Source organism: Narcine bancroftii, chromosome 9, assembly GCF_036971445.1.
Source record: "Narcine bancroftii isolate sNarBan1 chromosome 9, sNarBan1.hap1, whole genome shotgun sequence".
Classification (NCBI taxonomy): Eukaryota; Metazoa; Chordata; class Chondrichthyes; order Torpediniformes; family Narcinidae; genus Narcine; species Narcine bancroftii.
The window spans coordinates 107,016,384-107,032,866 of record NC_091477.1 but is presented as its reverse complement, the minus strand read 5'-3'; the positions used below and the strand labels follow the sequence as shown (position 1 = coordinate 107,032,866).

Genomic DNA, 16,483 nt, shown 5'->3' with positions numbered 1-16,483 from the left:
GCTGGTGATTGGGTCTAAAACCGGGACATGGAGTTCAGAGAGTTAACAGACATTTAAACAGTACACGTAGAGGAAAGATTAAGAAGGATATGGGCCAAACATAGACAAATGGAGCTATCTTGGATAGACAACTTGGTCAGTGTAATCAAGGTGGATCAAAGAGCATTTTTCTGTACTGTTAAATTCTGACACCAATGGTATACACATGAATTTCTTTTGTCCTAACCAACCATCATTTTTGAATTTGAACTTATTTTCATATCAGTGTAAATATAATATTTTTGATGGTGGCTTCTGTTTACAGTACGATTTCTGGAGTTGGTGATCATCAAACTGGTTCCCATGGTGATCTAATTAACACTCAATTTATTAGAGATGAATTTATGAAGATGCTTAAGCAGGAAAACGTCTGGACTGACAACCACTATGTAACACTCCAGGTTAACAGGTTCGTGCCATAGAAAGATTATATTGAAAACTGATATTGATAAGCTGAAGATTTCCTCCTTACGACAGATGTCGAAGATGAAGATGGAACCATTGTCTCTAATGGTCTTGGTCTTGTAGAGCCCCTCAAAGGGCCGTTGTAATGGTGGTCTGTGTGCGCCCTTCATGAACACTTACTGGCAAGTCCTTTGGGATCCTATGCTTGGGCTGGCTGTGCAGTGGGGGTTGCGGGATGAATGGCGCCAACTTCCACCACATGCTCTTAAGGTTTGCTCCGGGTCATCCGGGCATTTATTGGGGGCCAGGAATTTTCCGGGGATGATTGTTAATCTGTGCCCCACGAAGTCAATGGTGTCCAGACCGAACTGGCACTTAGTGGGGTTGATGGTCAGCCCGAACTCACTCAGCCAGTTACACAGCTGTCTCAGGGGGCAGCATGGTATTTGTGGCAGCGGCTGGCGATGATGATATTGTCCAAATAAATGAATGCAAATAAGAGGATTGGCCCTGCTGGAAGGTTTGTGCCGCATTCTTTAGACTGAACAAACCAATGGGGGTTATGATTGGAGTCTTGGGGATTCCCTGGAGGTGAACTGGAATTTGGAGATACTCCCAGATGAGGTCTACCTTGGAGAATGCCCGTACCTATGCAGATTGGTGGCAAAGTCTTGGATGTGGGGCACAGGGTATCTGTTGGGCTTAGTGGCCTCTTTGAGGTGGCTGTAGTCCTCACATTGTCTCCATTCCCCTGCTGATTTGGGCACCATGTGGAGTGGAGTCTGCCAGATCTTCACACAATCCCAAGCAAATTCATTGTCTGAGAGTGTTATAGAGTCCTGGTGGTGGGTGGGTAGCTTGACTTCCCTAAGACTCAGTCTGAAAGGTTCTGACTTGCACCGAGCACTGTCCCTTGAGGTTGACCAGCAAGCAGTGGGCCTGAAGGAAGTCTGTCCCCAGGAGCGATTGCACCACTGCCTCAAGGGTAAAGGTCCATGTAAAGCAGCTGTTGCCAAAATGAAGGGGGATGGTGTGGGTTCCTAAAGTTCGAATGCAGGAGCTATTGGCTGCCCTCCATGTTGGGCCCTGTTTGCTCCAGGGGATGTCGAGGCAGGGGGTAGGACACTTGGTGCTTGTGTCGACCAGGAAATGTCTGCCCGACAGCAAGTCCCAGACGTGGAGGAGGCCATTACGTGGGCCAACTGTCTGTCATATCCAGGGTATTTCCTGAAAACCCAAAAGGTGGGCAATATCAACAGATCTTCACACCCATCGCTGGTGGTAGTAGCATAGCTATCCCGGGGTGTTCACCTGCCTCTCTGCTGATCTAGATCTCAGCGGAGGTTGTTCCTGGGACTTGCTGATGTGGTCTACGACGACGCTGGCATATTTCTTTGCTCTCCAGAACATGTCCGCCCATGTGGCGATCCTCTGAGGGTTGCTGAAGTCCTCATCTGTGAGAAAGAGCCGTATGTCCTCAGGCAGCTGCTCCAAGAAGAATTGCTTGAACAGGAGAGGCAAGGCTTGTGGCCTCGGTTAATGTGAGCATCTCGCTCATTAGGGCAGATTGTCCTCCAGTCTATCCATATGCAGCAATCAGGCAGTGCACTTGCCCCTGGAAAGCCCAAATGTGCGGGTAAATAACTCTTTGAGGGCTGTGTATTTGTCTTTCTCTGGAGGCTACCATAGGAAATCTATGACCCTTGCTGCTGTGTCCTGATCGAAGGCGCTCATGATGTGGAAGTAGTGGGTGTCGTCAGCAGTGACACAGCAAAGCTGGAACTGGGCCTTAGCCTGCTCGAACCACACGTGCGGTTGTGAGACCCAGAACTGAGGGAGCCTGCGTGAAAGGTCGCTGGCTCTGCTTGATCTGTCATCTTTGGGTCCAGCTATCGGTTTGACCTGTTGGGGTCACCAATGTAGCATATGTGCTACGACGAGTGTAGAAGGAAGACACACGAGGAGTTGAAATCGAAGACTTCTTTATTGCACTAGCAATTCTGCTTATATGAGCCCCTGGCGCTGAGGTTGGGCCCACGTCGGGTTGGCCGATGTTCCCGCCAGAGTTCCTAGTCTTCCCACCATGCGGAGGTCACCTGGGATGACGTCCTGTGTCACACTCAGATCCATCAGTCGACATGTTCGTAAGCTATTTTGTGGGCCAGTTCAGATCTCTTCTACAACTTGATAATTACAATTTCAACTGAGTGCTGAAATCTGATATTTAATCTCATAACATTATTCTGGTCCAATGCAAAAACCATTTACCAATATACTCCAGAAATTAATATTAGCTAATTTTTTTCAATATCTCTCTAGCAAATCTCCAAATCGCATCTGGATTGTTGGTGGTGGAAATGAAGGAGAGATAGAATTAGAAGAGAAAAATTCAGAAGTATATTGTCCTTACAGTGCAAATGGTACATTCACGGTAAGAATAAAATATTTTCAAATCTTGATGAGTTATTCAATTATATTCTAGTAAATTTCCTGTGTACTCTAGCCTTTGGGTTGATGTCTTAAAAAAATACTGCACATTTTTTTTCCTGCAAGTTAGTCTTTTGCTGCTTTAAATTTATGCTATGCCATCTCAAATTTCTATTTTGGGAATTGAGCATAATATTGTCTGGGAGAAAAGATTGGTTTTTGGTGAATTTTGTAAGTGCATGTATCTATTGAAAATGTCTCCTTTTAACAATGAAGGAATAGTGGTTGCATTTGATATATTCACTAAAGACTGCACAAATAAAGTCCATGGACTTTGTTGCTTAGTGAACTGCTTTTACCTTATTTGCTCGAGGAGTCAATCTTGGCTCAATGTTAATAGTCCATTCTATGTATTCAGTCCTAAAACTCTAAAAGAATTGAAAACTTAACCGAAGCTGAGATTTTAATTGTACCAAGTTGACTACATTGATAATACTAAGAACAAGAAATTTCTGATCAATACTTGTCCCTCTATCAGATCCACCAAATAATTAACTGGTATTTTCATTTGTTGTTTGCAACTGTGGTTTGTCCATTAATGGCCATGTTTAATCAATACTTTGATTAGCAAGCTGTCAGAATGGGAGGTACCGGCCCACTGCGACCATCAGCCGCTGGAAAGTTTGTGCTGCACTGAAGGGCACGTGCAGGAATTTGAACAAACCAAAGGGGGTTATGATTGCAGTCTTGGGGATGTCCTGGGGATGAACTTGATTTGGTGGTACCCCCAGATGAAGTTCACCTTGGAGAACGCCTGTGCCCCGTGCAAGTTGGTGGCAAAGTCTTGGATGTGGGGCACGGTTATCTGTCGGGCTTGGTGGCCTCGTTGAGGCGGCGGTAGTCTTAATCTTCATGCTGTCTTCAGTAATTACAAATTATTGCCCACTATTTTCTTATGGAAGTTATTTGCAGTTGGATGGAATTGCAGTCAATGAACCAACTGAAGTGTTGGGCAAGAGGGTGGGTGAATGACCTGGACTAGAGATGAAAACAATACCTAGTTCCAGCCACCAGAAATACTCTGAAGTTCTCTTCAAATAACTATTAATCTTCCCAACTGCCTGTTGAATGGATGAGCTTTATGCTAGACCTGACTATCTTTTTGAAAAATATTCTTGCTCCTGAATTGTCACTGCTGAAATAATGGTGAGATTTCTGGCCACAGACATCTGCTCTTCTCTAACATAATGTTGTATTAATTCTATATTGTTCTAGGGCAAACTGGTATATGCCAACTATGGGATGGAAGAGGACTTTAAAGAATTGCAGAAACAAGTGGATGTCAATGGCACTGTCGTTATTGTTCGCGCAGGGAAGATCAGTTTCGCTGAAAAGGTTTTGAAAATAATTAAGTGTGAATTACCTTGTAAAATGTTCTTGCTTTTGCGAACAGAGCTTTCTTTCTTGCCAGTTCTTGCACTATTTTTCATTTGCCAGATTAATGTTTTGAAAATGAAGAAATTTAATCCCTTCAAATTTATAATATTTTGAAAATGAAGAAATTTAGTCTGCACAAATTTATAATCCCCCCACCAAACAGGAATCCAGTGGGCAAAATAAATGTGCATAATGGGCATATTTTAGACTTGCCTGCCTTATTTCATAATGATATATCTGTATATTCACATAAAATTCTACTTTGAGATTATTCAAAAACATGAAGACTAGAACTTTGCCACATTATTCACCAGCTGCCATCATTTTGCCCACTTTCCAAACTCGTGCGAATGTCTGCAACTTTTGCCTTTTCTGCAAGCTTGAATGTATCATTGATAAATAGCTGAGACCTCAGTACAGAGTCTTAAGCTTGAAATGGCCAGTTATGTGCAAATTTTGTCAACCCCACAAGTTGTTAACTGGTGTAGTAATCTTTTAAAATGCATCCTCACAACCCAACTGAATATATTAAACATAAATTCCCTTTATAAGTCCACATTGATCGTGTTTTAAAGTGCTCTTATATAACTTGAAAGTAAATTCTAGCTCAGTTAATCTTAATTGATCTGCATTTTTCTTCTTGAAATTACTTTTGATATTTTGAATTTACTGGCTCTTCCAAATTTTTAGAAAATAATGGCTACAATCTCTGAAGCTTTTTGACATTTTGAATTTACTGGCTCTTCCAAAATGTTGGAAAATAATGGCTACAATCTCTGAAGCAGCATTTGGTACATAGTGTAGGTCAAAAGTATAGTGATTTATCAGCCCTTGTAGAAAATGCTCTTCTGAACTTTAAAGGACTGGATACCCAACTTAAACCATTCACTTAAAGTCGAGTCTTGCACAGAAATGTGAGAAAAAAAATCATTAAATAATATAGAGCTAGCAAGTAAAAATCTATGATATTCAAAAGATTTTCTAAATTGAAACCAGATTAACAACAAAATCATTGGCTAACTTAGAAGCTGAAAAAGGTAATGGTGCTCCAAGTATTGAAATAAGAGAATATTTTTTAGCACAATTAATTTGTAAATTAATCCTATTTGAAGTGTCCATTCTGTCCTTGTAATGAATCCAAAATATGATTCATCTAATATTTGCTGCCCAATAGGAAAATCTAAAATTAGGTAGTGCCAAGCCTCCTTTGTTTTTAAGATTTTTAGAAAAACTTTACTAGCTATTTTGTTTCAGTTTTCCAAATATATTTTCTCATTGTGTTCTTCCAATTGTTAAAAGCACAAGTTAGCAATTCTTATTTGCAAAGCCAAGCCAAAGAAGAAGAAAGAAAAAAAGAAGTGAACCGGTGTGGACTCGAAAGGCCAATATGGCCTGTTTCCGCTCCGAAAATGGTTATATGGTTATATGATACTACCGGTAATTCAGCTACCACATTACCTTAGACCATAAAAAAAATCCAAGATTTTTCCATAACATGAACCTGTATAATTGGCACATGAAAGGATATTCTGCAACTCTTGGGTTTATCATGACCCATATTGATGGCCTATTAAAATTTTTATTTGCCTTAACACTGCACAATTTCTGTTTCAAGATAATTAGAAATGTAAAATTAATGAAGGAGTGTTTTTAAAGTATATTTTCCATTTTTAGGTTTTAAATGCTGAGAAAATGAAAGCTGGAGGTGTTCTAATCTATCCTGATCGCCAAGATTATGATCTGAATGGAGATGTGGCTATGTTTGGACATGTAAGTGTGATTGCACTCTACCTTAATGTGTAGCTGAATTTATACATCTGTTTTGATTTAGAATAGAAGATTTAGTCGTATCAAACATTAATAAATTTCGATTGTGCTGCTTTATAATAATTCTGAAAATGAGGAAGTTGTAAACCACCCAGTTCAGTTTCTCCAGAGACACCCTATTCATTTTCCTTTTCCATAAAAATTTTCCTTAAAAAAAAAAAAAAAAAATTTTGAGCACAAATTTGAAAAAGATACTGAACCCTTGGAAAGATATTCATTTTAATACAATGCACTCTCCCTATTAAAGTTATAGGTAAATCATTCCATCTATTTAAATCTTCTTTAATTTTATTAAATATGGAATATAATCTATATAAATTTTCTAAATTGATATCAGTTCTAATACCCAAATATTAATCGGATTATTCGTCCATCTAAATTGAGCTACATCTTTACAACAGTCATAATTTCCTTCTACCAATGACAAAACTTCACTTTTATCTCAATTAATTTTATAACCCAATATTGCACCTTAATCTTGCAAAGAATTCTCCAGACCTGTTATATAAATTAATACATCATCTGCAAATTTGGGCGAAAATAGAGTTGGATAAAATTAACGAGAAGTTTATGGCTGAATTTATTTATAAATGGAATTCAAAATTGTTAATTGGTGTAGACCCACCAATTTTAAAACATTTAATTGAAATATGAAATAAAATTGTTTAACAGATAGGTGGGAATGGGAAGATTTCAATGAAAATTAAAATCAGAATAAACCTTTTCCTTTTACTGCAGATAATCAGTTTTGAAAATATGGAGGAAAATGGCAATTTAAAAACAAAAGTTGAAGATCGTTTTGAAGCAGGGAGATTTTTGTCCTTTGATCGTATAAAAGAGAAGTTTCAAATCCCTTCAAATACTTTTTTCTGTTTTTATCAGAAAATAAAAATTTGATAGTTTAAAATTACCTAGGCAATCTTCTTTAGAATTATTACTTACGAAGGAAGATTCAAGTAAATTTATTTCTGAGATGTACAAGTTATTACAAAATAAAATCCCTAAATTAGATGTTCATAAATCGACAATGAAATGGGAATTGGATTTGAATAGAAAGATAGATTAAAGTGTTTGGAGAACTTTGTGAAAGGATAATATGACTAAATGTACTTTATAGGTTGGTACAATATAATTTTTTACATCAATTGTATTTAACCCCTCAGAAATTGGAAAAAAAAATCAACTTATTTCTTCAGATTTGTTTTAGGTGTGGTCATTCGAGTTGGTCTTCCCTTAAGGTTAAAAGTTTTTGGTTACAAATAAAATTGTTTTTATAGTAGGTATTAAAAAGATTTACCATTTGATTCATTGTTATTTTGGGGATATTAAGTCAATCGCTTTAAGAATGAGATTGATTGTATCAAATTGAATTTTTACACTAGTCTTTGGCTGTTTCTAAAAAAAATGTTTAGCTATTACATTGAAGTCTGATTTGGTTTTAAGAATTAAAAGTTAGCATAATGAAATGAAAGCTTGTATTCCTTCAGAAAAAACAACATACAACTTGAGAGATAAATATTTTTTCTTTACTAAAATCTGGAGCCCATATTTGAAAGCTATTGGTGTTAAAATTTGATCTCTCAGTCTGCTTTGGTGGATGTCACTGCTTCCGCAACCAAAAAATTTGAATACGACTGTATTTGTTGATGATCTCCTTTTTCTTGTCTTTGTAGGTGGGTAAACGAGGAGGGAGGGCATTAGTGGGGTGGTTGGAAAGGTTGGGGGTTTTTATTTAATTACATTATGTTGTACTAATATACTGTAACCAATGTTATGTTATGTGATTTAAAAAATTTAAATAAAATATTTTAAAAATATATGAATGCTTAGAGTGGAGAAAAGTGACTAGAGTTTTGTACTGGAAGAATTTCAAGTCATCTGGAAATATAATGAGAAATTTAATATAGTATTAATTAACTTGCATGTTATACAATTAAATTTTTCCACTTATCAATTTATTATTACTCATGTGTAGTTAAATATGCAAAGAAAAATATTCTCTGCCCTCAAGTGATTGATCATTTTGTTAATTGCATATAGTTACAAGTGCTTTATTTTGTTTCCTAAAGGTTCATATGGGCTTAGGTGATCCTCGGTCACCTGGATTTCCATCTTTCAATCATACACAGTTTCCTCCAACCAAATCATCAGGACTTCCTGGGATTTTGGCTCATTCAATCAGCGCCAATGTTGCCTCTCGACTTCTCCGGTTATTACACTTGCATTGTTAAATATGGTCGTATAATTGTCTTGACCTTTGGAAGCATTTGTCCTTGGAAGGATCATGTTAACCATATTATTCACACTTCCATCACTTTTGATTAACACAGTCAAGAATCTTTGAATGATTTTCTTTTTTACTTTTTAAAAAAAACCCTCTTATTTCAACTAGATTTTTCACCATTTTGCTGGGATGAGAAATTTCTAACTTTCAGGGAAGCTTCCATCTTTGAACTTTCCATTCATTAAAGTTCCAACCTGGGAACCCTACTATCCCAGGCTTTCATCCTCACAGTGCCTTTTCTGGCCCTCTTGCTGCCATACAAATAGGTGTGCAGGGCAATATGTGGGGGTTGTACCTGCAGTTTGGAAGTGTACCATATTCACCTTGCTGATGCTGAAGCGAGAGCCTTGGGACCTGAAATCTAGAAGCCCAATATTGTGTCCTCTTACAGTTCAGAATGAGTTTTGTATCCTACTCTAATTGTATTGCTGGGTCTGCCACTATAATATGACTCACGAGTGTAGGTATCTCAATGCCTTTTAATTCTAGTTCCAAAGAACTGTTTGAAAGAGCTGTTATGAGCCTGTATGATTATTTGAAATACCATACCTGCTGAGGCCTTCCAGATTTGTACAGAAAAAAAGTACAGGTGATGAAATTGTGGGTTAGAAGGGAAGAAATCACAAGTCTGGGTAGTGGACCATTGGCCCTTTGACAGAAAGAATTGGGAAGCTAGATTTTTTAAAAGAAGGAAAATCTTTTGGCTTTTATGAATTGGATTAACTTGGACAGAATATAGAAGTGATTTGAAACATAAAATTGGGTTTTGCAGAAGAGGTTTTGGACTGCTCTATTCACACAGTCCAAATCCCCCGTTTTCCCATCTGCCTCTTTGAATGATTTCTCATTGTTCGGAATACTTCAGGGCTTTGTTTTTCACCACTCTCATCCTAGTGGCCTGCAACATTATACTGATCTATTAGCTTAGTACAAATGAGCTTTAGAATATTTGATATTTGTGACTCAGTTGTGCATAATGTTAAGATTTTTTTTACTGAATTGACATTCAAATATAGTGGTCATAGACCTACTCTCTTTTGCTTTATATTTTATATTAGTCTTCATTTTCAAAGTTAACATGTTTTGTATTTCTTTAATTCTGCAGATTTTAGTAATCTTGATTTTTTTTTTAGTTTTCTTGGTGGTGCAGATGCTCCAACCAGTTGGCAAGGCATTGGATCCAAACTTGGACCAGGGTTTAATGATGGTGGACAAATAAAGCTGGAAGTAAATAATGTTGAAGAAATAAGAGAGATCCATAATGTATTTGGTGTCATTAAGGGTAACGAAGAGATGGGTAAGTTGCTAACATGATATCCTTAAAGTTAATGATAAACCATGACAGATTAGTAAAAATTAGTTCAGATAAGGACTAGAGGCAGGAGAACAAATATTTGTTAGTATTTTTCTCTTACTAGCTTTTGCCTCAGATTGAATAATTGCAGGAAAAAATTTCTAAAAATCAAAATGCAGTTAAATTTATTAGGATTTTGCAGATTACACTGGACAACAAAGAATTTGCTACCTGAACACTTTCAGGTATATTTTATGGATTTTGGGCTGCTGATCACGATAATCGCCTTAAAGTTTTCTTGTTACATACGGCTTTTAAGATGTAACGTATTTTTGTAATTTCCTATCATTTTAAGTCTACTAGTATATTTCCCACAAAGCAAGCAGTCAGTCCAAGAATGCTTGGGCATGCATTTAGTGCAGGTGCTATGTCTTGGGCCTGGGCATGCTTAGTCAGGATAGATGTAGACAGGCTATAAAAGCAGCTCACATAAACATGCTATGCATTACATTGATATGGATTAAATGCATGTTGATGCACATGTTCTTCAGACAATAGCAGAGTGAATGTACTTAAAAACACCATTTATTGTCAAGATTCAATACAGCAGAAATGTCATATCAATGTCACAACAGCTGTAATACATTGTTACATTTGTGGAGAGTATACGCTTAAGATCAAAGACGCAACATGACTGCACTTAAGATAGCCTATGAGCTCTGCTTTGGTTGTAAAATTGGTGAGCTAGACAAACCTTTGGCTCCTCGCATTTGTTGTGCAACATGTGCAGTCAACTGGAGAGCTTGGCTTTTGGAATTAAACAGACTCAATTCCATAAAAGTTGATTTAATGTTTCTCCAACTTCCTGCATGATACAGAAAATCTGAAATTCTCTTTGTGTTCAGCTTGAACCTCCTATCACAATCCCCAATTTTTTTTTTTCAGGAAGAAAACCTTTTGAGAGAAAAAAATTGTTGTCCATTCCAGGAATCAGCATTGTGTTAATTTGATATAAATAAAATGGTGATGGGAGGTGTGATTTGAATGGAGGTGCAGGCAGTCCCTGGCTTACGAACATCCAATTTACGGACAGTTTGTAATTACAAACGGACTAGGCGCAGCTTTACCAGTCGTCGGCTCAAAGAAGAACATTGTCCACTATTTTGAGTCTGATCACCTGATGCCTCCTTCAGCAGCACTCCCACGTGCATTGGCTTCATGATCCTCAATCGGTAATGAAGTCCCTGCAACTAGCTGAAAAGAATGTCAACAAACGAAAGTGAAACATCCCATGGTATCCATTCATTTGGAAATCACCCCAGAAGGGCCCGACAGCCGCACACAGGAGTCCCAACCAAACCTTGTTGGTTTTTCACATTCATTGCACCCTGATACACCCTTCAAGTCAACCTATATTAAGTGTTGAGGCACCTGAACTTGTGTCAGAGGCTGTGGGTTTGTTCAAAGCACCAAAAGCAGAACGGCTATTTCCATGCTCAGACAGAGAGTGTGCTCTTTTTCCCTGAAATGCCTTTCCTCTGGGATGACACTATTCTAAGGTCTTGATGGCTCTCTTGGAATCCTCAGTAAGTGCAAGATATCCAGTGGCATCAGTTTAAACATCTGCGCAGCTCCAGTCAACACCCTCTAGGCAGAACGTGTTGCACTGGAGAGAGTAAGAGCAGATTTGCCTTGCATTGCCTCAGCTGCAGTATTGCCATTGTGAGAAGGCTGAGTTTATGCTGAAGGCTAGGGTGGGGGTTGTATGTGAGGGAAGTGTCCAGATAGAGGTCGACGACATAATGAGGGGATGGATAGGATAGCTAGTATATATAGTAAGACGAACATTTGACTAACTGACGCTAAATAAGAACCATATGTACCTGTCCCGACTTACCTGCAAATTCGACTTAAAGACGGGCTTAGGAACTGATCTTGTTCTTAACCTGGGAACTGCTTGTAGTGGGAAATCTACAGTAGAACCATAGAAAACTACAGCACAGAAATATGGACCATTAGGCCCTTTTAGTCTGTGCCAAACATCATTCATCTAGTCCCACTGACCTGCACCCATTCTACAAACCCTCCAGACCACTCCCCTCTATGGATCAACTGGATGGATAATTGGAAACTTATCCTGAACTGAACTGAAATTATTGTCTGACCATCTACAAATTTCTTTGTGTTCAATGTTGATTGCTCATTTTGTAAAACAATTACTTTAGAAGCACTCTAGCTTTCATGTTGATCAGAATCTTCCAACAGATATTGCAGGTGTTAATATGGAAAAACCTGGGGTGACTGTATTTCTTCATGTATGCAGATTAATGTCGCTGCCATTTTAAAAAGATGACATTTTTCCATTTTAGATCATTATGTTGTGATTGGTGCGCAGCGCGACTCCTTCGGCACTGGTGCAGCAGAATCTGGAGTAGGAACTGCTTTGTTGTTGGAGATGGCAAGAGTGTTTTCAAAGATGGTTGAAGGTGAAAACCGATCTTATTTGGCTTGTGATGAATACGTCCAGTGGATCTGATTAGTGCAAATGAAAGTGGAGTCCCTGAATAGAGAGAGAGGATTTGGAGTGAATAGCCATGGCTATAAAGAGGGAGAATGTGTGTGAAAGCACAGAGAGACCCAGGAAAAAGCAGAGATGAAGAAATCATAAATGTGAAGATCATGAAAGTTTGGGGAGAAGATTATAAAAACCAATTATAAAGACTGGGGATAAGAACGATAAATGCCCATGAGAGCATCTGGATGGGGACACAATCTCAGAATCCTTTAGGATTTGTAGAGGGAAAATTCTTTCAATTGAAGTGTTATGAATCTGTGGAATTCCAATCTTAGTAGTAAAGGCCAATTCATTGAATGTGTTTGAGGGGATAGATTGACTTCCAGAGACACAAGGTGGAATGTTGCAAGAGCAAGAAAATGGATCAGTTGCCAGCAGAGCAAACTCAACAACAGCTTGCCCTCTCTCTCTCTCTCTCTCTCTCATCTCTATTTGTCAAAGAGTAAGAGCAAGTTGATGAAAATGTTAAGAATCATTGTGTTTGAGGTCTAAAACAAAACTGCTGGTGAAATGCTCAGGTATGGCCTGATCTGCTGATCTGTTAAGTATTTTTTTTAAATTTTTTTATTTTTCACACTATGAACCATTGTGACCAAAATACACATAAACATTTCCCTCTTGAATATACACAGTGTCATTTTCTCCCCTTTTCCCCCCTCCCTCCTCCCCACCCACTCAACGTTCAACATATACGATACATTAAACAATGCCATCACACAATGAAACTAAACAAGAAAATATGTGTCATCCACTTTTACACACTGGGTCAGTTCATTTCATCGTCTTCTCCTTCTGTCATTTTAGGGGGTGGAGGTCCACGGTAGGACTTCTCCGTTGTGTTCCATGTACGATTCCCAAATTTGTTTGAATACTGTGATGTTATTTCTTAAATTGTATGGTTTTTTTTCCAATGGAATACATTTATTCATTTCTATGTACCATTGCTGTATTCTCAGGCTATCTTCTGATCTCCAGGTTGACATAATACATTTTTTTGCTACAGTTAAGGCTATCCTAATAAATCTTTTTTGTGTTCCATCCAAATCGAGGCCAAGTTCTTTACTTCTTATATTACTTAGAAGAAAGATCTCTGGATTTTTTTTTGGTATGTTGCTTTTTGTGATTTTATTTAATACCTGATTTAGAAAATCACAGGTATCAGATCTTTTAAGTATTTGAAGCATTTTTTTGTTTCATTTCCGATTCCTGCCTGTGCTGTACATTGCTTTTAGATGTATTTGTTTTTGCTCAGCTCTGTAGTACTTGACCAGGCATTGTGGGTGTTTAAAGACCTGCTAGACTGTAAATTGTTTGAATACTGATTTTATAGATGGGTTCAGACCAAGAAGAAGTGTTATCTTCGCCAGCTGGAGCGGTGGTGATTTTGGAGCAATTGGAGCAACAGAATGGCTGGAGGTAACCGCCTTGACCACATAAATTCTAACGACATTGTTTCTGTCATGTAATTAAAGAATGTACATATACACCAAAATTATTACTTGCTGTATTTGAGCATGTATTTTGTTTAAACAACAACAAATAATATACAATACCTTGGATAGAAATTAGCTTCCAAACTATTTACACGATAGACTCCTCAGGGATAGGGTTGGTCTGGATTTTCATTTACCAGATACTTGGGAAGTACTTTTAAAATTCAAATTTAAGGAAAATAAAGAAGAGATGAACAGGTACATTTTGATAATTTATTAACAAAGCATTTTTTCTATCAAATTACCATGTACAAAAAAAAATTGTTAATTTCCGCGACTTCTGTGCATCTGTGGTGCTTACACCTGCACGCACCGATACAAAAGCCCGCTAAATTTAAAAAGTTTGAGAGTTTTCGAGAAGTCTGGATCCTCAGGTAGTCCAGATTTTTCTGGCATTCAATTTTTTGGACTTTTACTGTAATTTTCTGATTAAATATTTTGATATAGTTTTGTGCATTTTTACTCATTTGTCAGGCACAGTTTCCAATATATTGCTTGATGGTGGAGCATTTACTTCAACAAATCTCAGCATCATCTTTTATTACACTGAATGTCAAGCATTGCAGCCTTGCGAGTGTGTCTTGCAACCCTTGGATGCACAAGATTTATCCTTCAAATTTGATAGTTCATTGAATCAAAAGCACCACCCAGAATGTGTTAATTGTAACAAATGGCACACTGTATTTCATTCAGTCTCCATCTGTAAACTGCTTTCCCACATAACACAATCACGAGTGCAGGCTCTGCACTTTTAAAGCTGCCAAATGTGCTCTCAAAAAAAACTGGGTTGCATTAGAACATTCTTTTTGTAAAACAACAGTTTACTGAAATACTACCAGTGTTTGTGTATAAAAATCTTCTTTTAATCTTTTAAGATTGCTATTAGATAGGCAGGTACATCTCTACTATATTAAAGTAGTCCAGAAGTGTTTAAAGTCATCAGTTATGTTGAACCATGTTTCTGCAGGTTGAAACTAGTATCTTGCAAGTTTCAGTCCTAAGACTTGTGAATTGATTCAGCCAAATTAGAGTTGCTTTGAACATATAGAACTTGATGTTAAACAATGAGTAATATTTTTCTTTGAACTACTTTCCTTGGCTAAAATAAACTCGGGAGATTTGAAACTGACCTGAACTGAGACTTGCATTAATCTTTTCGTGTGGTTATCAACTGGCATAATTCGTTACCATAAACAACTTTTTTTTGGCTTTAACCAGTTAACCTAATGTGTGATCTTCAGCATATCCTAGAAGTGTGATGGGAGTTAAACAGTTAGTCCTAAATTAACATAAAGGCAATTGGCATCTGATGTGTTGTCAAAAAATATTTGAGGTTCGATTTATTATCCACCTTAAGAATTGGGTGAAAAGAGGATTTTATTTAAAAAAAAATATATAATTTGTTAAACAGGAGATGGTATTAATTTTAACTGATCTTTCTTCTCAGGGATACATGTCTGTGATGCATCTGAAGATCTGTGCCTACTTTAGCCTTGACAAGGCAGTGTTAGGTAGGTGCATGTATAATGGTATTTTTTTGTTCTTGTGGAAGTAGATATTGGGCAAATGTGGGGGAAAATTGTTTATAAGCATTTGATAAAAACCATCAGTGAACTGGGCTATATAATGCACTGAAGGTAGTTAAAATTTTTGAAGGTTGCAGTTTGTCAGATAATTCAATGCTAAGTATCTGTTTTAAGATTATCAGGAACCTCGGAAGAGGTTGCCATAATATTTGAACTTGGGTACTGTGTGTTCTTACCAATTCAAGAGTATTATACGAACATGCTAGACTCATGACGATAGAATGAGTAAATGTGGCTAATGCAATTCTATTTAACCTGCCTGTTCCTTGAGGATTTTTTTCCCATCAGAATTTCATGACTGGTTTGTTGCATAGTAAACTGTCACAAAGCCAAGTAAATACTTGATTTCCAAACATTAATGTTGGAAAGAATAGAAAAAAAAGGAGGAAAAGAGGAAAAAAGAACCACTCTTAATTTTGTTCCAATATATATTGACTGATGTTGTAACTTACCAATTACTCAAGTATTCCTTAATACTTAAAGAACAAGGGAGAGATCCAAAAATTTAAATTAAATCTTAAGCAATTCATCTATTTTTGTTTCCATCCCCCACTCCCAAGGTCTTGTAGAAATTTTAATCAAGAGGAGAATGCAATTATTCTAACATATCGATCATAAACCAATGAACTCTGATACCTTGGCCTCTTACTGTTTAAATCCACTATGGAACCTTATTGGTTGCACCTCCAAACTGATTTTTGTTTTATGGGATAAAGAAAACCTAATTCTGTCAAATCCAAGCATGAGTAGAAACACTTTCCTAGTGGACTAATTGTGGTTTCTGTTCTGTCCCAGGAGGAAACGACTTCAAAATGTTTGGCAGTTCCATGATGCATAGACTAATTCGAGATTCTATTTCTATGGTAAGAATACAAGTTTATTTAGAGGACTAACTGTTACAATCTCTGATGCTATTGTTTAGATTGATCCTGTCATAGCTTTAGTACAGTCAATTGCCTCAATTACACTAGAGGATATTATCCGATATCAGACACACCTTCAGTTGACATTGGGTGTTTCGGCCTTTTAAACACAAGGCACCCTCTGCCATGGCAGGCCTACCAGAAGCTGATCAAACATGGGTGTGTGTTCCATAACTGTTTCTCCTAATGATCA

The 16,483-nt window shown here is 37.5% G+C and overlaps 1 protein-coding gene across 1 annotated transcript in view; it reads left to right on the top strand.

The window, feature by feature from the left end:
• Positions 1–16,483, top strand: part of LOC138742590 (transferrin receptor protein 1-like) — a 44,560-nt gene that overhangs the window by 16,209 nt on the left and 11,868 nt on the right. Inside the window, exons 5-14 of the mRNA XM_069897202.1 lie at positions 305–448; positions 2,764–2,875; positions 4,147–4,266; positions 5,983–6,078; positions 8,205–8,344; positions 9,553–9,716; positions 12,083–12,199; positions 13,619–13,704; positions 15,229–15,292; positions 16,163–16,230. Of these exons, the coding sequence (XP_069753303.1) occupies positions 305–448; positions 2,764–2,875; positions 4,147–4,266; positions 5,983–6,078; positions 8,205–8,344; positions 9,553–9,716; positions 12,083–12,199; positions 13,619–13,704; positions 15,229–15,292; positions 16,163–16,230 (1,111 nt within the window). The remainder of the gene's footprint in view (positions 1–304; positions 449–2,763; positions 2,876–4,146; positions 4,267–5,982; positions 6,079–8,204; positions 8,345–9,552; positions 9,717–12,082; positions 12,200–13,618; positions 13,705–15,228; positions 15,293–16,162; positions 16,231–16,483) is intronic.